The 3,878-nt window shown below is 56.1% G+C and overlaps 1 protein-coding gene across 1 annotated transcript in view; it reads left to right on the forward strand.

Moving 5' to 3' along the window:
* Positions 1-3,878, forward strand: part of LOC112955296 (SH3 and multiple ankyrin repeat domains protein 3-like) — a gene marked incomplete at both ends in the record, with an annotated part of 77,702 nt that overhangs the window by 52,550 nt on the left and 21,274 nt on the right. Inside the window, one exon of the mRNA XM_026048571.1 lies at positions 2,971-3,095. Coding sequence (XP_025904356.1) covers positions 2,971-3,095 — 125 coding nt within the window. The remainder of the gene's footprint in view (positions 1-2,970; positions 3,096-3,878) is intronic.

Raw genomic sequence — 3,878 nt, forward strand, 5'->3', positions numbered from 1 at the left:
CTGCTCCGTGCCGTAGCTGCACCAGGGAGCAGTGGACGGCTCCAGGCCTGGAGCAGCTTCCAGTCGTGGTGTTCCCGGTGCAGGAGCCTCCCGAGGTGCTCCGTGTCGTAGCTGCACCAGGGAGCAGCAGCCTGCGGAGCTGGCGGCAGCTCCGAGCGGGGCCGCTCGTGGAAGCTCCTTCCCCTTCCCACAGAGCCTTGGGAAGGGGCTCGTTCCGGACCGGGGGTCTCCTGTGGGGCTGGAGCGGGGCCAGGGCCTCCCCTGGCTTCTCTTGGCGCCTGCGGCTCTCCGGGTCTGCTGGGTGACTGAAGTCTCTGCAATGAGGGGGACCACGTCCATAGGAAGAGACAGGACAAGAAGATGGCCACAGGGATCGCCGAGCCCAGCAAAAGCTCTGGTGCTAACGTGGTAGCGTCCTTGGTGGGAGGAATTATCCTTTCTGTGATTAAAAGCCTTGTGAGCTTATGCAATAAAGGGTGGTCCTCCTCATTAGAGAATTTTACCTTATTATCAGTATAAATTTTATAATTTTAATTCCAGACCTGTATGATTTAGTCTTGCTTTTGTCAACTGGCTAAAAGAACCTCCTGAAACTCTTATTTTCTCTGTGTGCACGTGCTTACAGATGAATTGCTGCTCTGTTGCCTGGTTCTGACGCAGAACCGCCCTGGCCCGTGCAGGGATTGCATTGGCGCCAACCATAGTTGGTTTTTCCTTTGGTGGTTTTTCCTTCGTTGCTTTAGTGTTGGGTTGATCGAGGCAGCTGGAAATGGAGTGCTGGTTTGTGCCTGCTCCCGATGCCTCCGTCCAGCGCCTGATGTTGCTGCCGGAGGCACCAGGACTGGTTTCTCCTGCAGACCTCCTCATTCTCCACGGCACGGGATGCGTTAGTTCTTGTTTTCCTCGCACTCGTTAAAGCTTCCTTCTTGTTCCTGTAATTCTGTTATTCCTGCAGCTGAGTGCTCGGACCACGAGCACTGACGTGGAGCGCTGCTTGCTTCCTTTTTCTGTCCTTTTCCCCCTCCTTTAGTGCATTACAATCTCCAGCATTTACTTTGACAAGACCCGTTCCTGACTTCAGGCTGCATTTTCTTGCTTGGTGAATCTTTAAGGCTCCGGTGAAGCTTTATAAATCATGTATCCTGACATGCAGTCACTGCAGATATGGCTTGCAGCCCCCAGAAAACAGTGTGCATTGAGTCCTTACATAACACCTAAGCGACACAGGGGCTAAACCTGGTTGTAGGACTGGTTTAGCTAGAAGGATTTTACCTGTATTCCCTATGAGTTGGAATGGGATCACCAGTGGGAAAAGCACAGACTTGAGCTGCCCCTCGAGGGACTTTCTCTAGGCTGCAGCTTAGGAGCTGTCCGGCCCCAGAGCTCAGTGCCCTGGAGGCTGGTTCCTGTCCTGGGGTTTCATGTGCTCGGGTTTGGGGGCTGAAGACGACTGAATCCGAGGAGCATTGGCACGTGGGAGTCGTGCTGGACATTGCTGGGAATGCCGCTGCAAGGCAATGATCCCTCTCAGGCTGGCACCCCTCGAGCTTTCCTGACACACCGTTTCTCACATCAGGCTGCTTTCCCAGGAAACCAATTAAATTGTCACCTGTCCAATTCCGTCCTTGCCAGGGAGAAGGACTCGGCACTTACCCTTCCCATGACTTAATTGCCACGTGTGTTCTGCAGGAAGGAGGTGTTGTGTGTGAGGATGTCGTGTCGATGCTCCCGTCTCGTGAAGTGCCTTGCTGACGTTCCACAGAGGCCACATGTCCCATTATCAGGGTACAGACTCCCGGCGCTCGGAGGTGCTGATGGAAGATGCTCTCGAGGCTCCCGTTGCGGGAGCCCGTGGGGAGGGCGGCGCGGTGCCAAGCAGGGCAGAGATGCAGCCCAGGGCTGTGCAGGGTCCAGGGCCGCTCAGCTGGGTCCTCGCTGATCCAGGGAGGGGACAGCGTGGCCTCGCAGGTTCTGCACGATGGAGGCACCTTCACAGGAGGAGAAACGGGCAGAGAGGAAACTCGTGGAGTTCAGCACGGGGCCCTGCACCGAGGCAGGAGTGACCGGGCAGGGCTGACCTGCTGGGAAGCAGCTCTGCGGAACGGGGCTTGGATTCCCCATGGAATGCCCTTAGAGCCTAAGGGAAGGCGAACAGGATTCACCTGGATTCACCTGTAGACATCCCTCAGCAAGAGGCTGCCGTGCCCGAGCTCATCGTGCAGGGCCAGGGGTGGGAGAGGCGGCGCTCTGGGTACCGGAACCGGGTTTCCCAAGCAGCCCAAGTGGACAAGAGGCAGCGGAACAGCGGGAATTCCGGTGAAACGTGGGAAAATCGTTCTTCACGGGGAGGATGGCCAAGCAGGGGCGCAGGTTGCCCAGGGAGGCTGTGGAGGCTCCATCCTTGGGGACGCTCGGAAGCACGTGGCCACGGTACCGAGCGGCGTGCTCGGGGTGCCCCAGCTCGAGCGGGGGCTGGAGCGGACGCTCTCCAAGGGCCCTGCCGAGCCCGACTGCTCCTCGTTTCTGTGCTTTGCAGCTGCTCCTCTCCGCTGAGCTTGCGGGCGGCCTAGAGCCCCTGTCCCCGGTACAGACAACCCTTCTGGAGGCTCAGGTCAGAAGAGATGCGCTCCCGCACTCCTCACGTTACACACAGATGTCATTCTGATTTTGTTTGCGATGCGGGAAGATGAATGAGGCTTTAGGGAACTTACGGGGACATAGATGACTTTTGGAAGGCTCTCCTCTGTGGTAGTGCTTATCTTTGGTGGGTAAGCATGGTTCTGGAGCCATCTCGGGGGCTAAGCTGGTGGAGTCCCATGCGGTACTGGCTGTGGTTCCTGCACTGAAGTCAAGCTGAGCCTTGCATGCATGTTCTTCCTAATCCATTTTTTTTCTAGGTGTCTGGACACTCTTGCTCATCCTCTGCTTGGTTTTAGGCAGCCCGGCTCAGCCTTTCTCTGTCTTTTACAGCTGAAACACCGATTGAGGAGTTCACCCCAACGCCAGCCTTCCCTGCCCTGCAGTATCTGGAGTCAGTGGACGTGGAAGGTGTTGCCTGGAGAGCAGGGCTCCGCACAGGAGACTTTCTGATTGAGGTAAGCCCACACCCGGCACGGGGAATGACCAGTGACCACCAGTAGCACCTTCCTCTGCACACCAAGGACCTGCATCTTGCACTGAATCCTTCTCCTTCATAAGGTGCTTTGAAAGCTGGGTAATCATTTTTATTAAAATGCCTGCTGCCTCTGTGTCTTAATGAACAAATGTTCTTCAGATAAATAATTCAGGCAGATACATGTTTTCCATATGAGAAAACAAGCTGGCATGTCCCCTTCTGCCAACAGGAATTACTGGGAGACTAAGTCAATGAAAAGACTAAGTAGCTGCCTTTCCTGGAGGCCAGTTGAGGCTCATTTCATACTGGTGTTAATTAGAGCTGTGTCCAGCAGTCTCTGGTCTAAGGCCTGGGCCTCTAGGGAAGGAGGAGGTTTCTCAGGCTCAGTGCTCTGCTGCTCCTGGAGCCCCTTCGCTGCCTTGAGGAGGTCGCGGTGCAGCCTGGGGGCTGCCCCTGCTTTGAGGTCACTCCCGACTGCCTTGATGGTCTGTTTAAAAGGAGAAGAAATAGCAAGAAATAGCAAGAAATAGCAGGAAATAGCAAGAAATAGCAAGAAATAGCAATGCTTGTGCAGGATCCCCCGAGTGATGGGCAGCTTGGTGTAGGAAGAGTGACCAGAGGGTACCGAGACCAAACCCCCCTGCTCCACTGTGTGGGACGGGGACAGTGACCCTGGGCTGGAGCCGTGGCCGGGGCTCTGGGGCTGCCTGGCAGGATGGCGGCGCTGACAGGACCTGCGTGTTCCTGGCGCTGACAGGACCTG

This window comes from Nothoprocta perdicaria, unplaced genomic scaffold (genome assembly GCF_003342845.1).
Source record: "Nothoprocta perdicaria isolate Ctin4 unplaced genomic scaffold, notPer1 scaffold_551, whole genome shotgun sequence".
NCBI classification, from domain to species: Eukaryota; Metazoa; Chordata; class Aves; order Tinamiformes; family Tinamidae; genus Nothoprocta; species Nothoprocta perdicaria.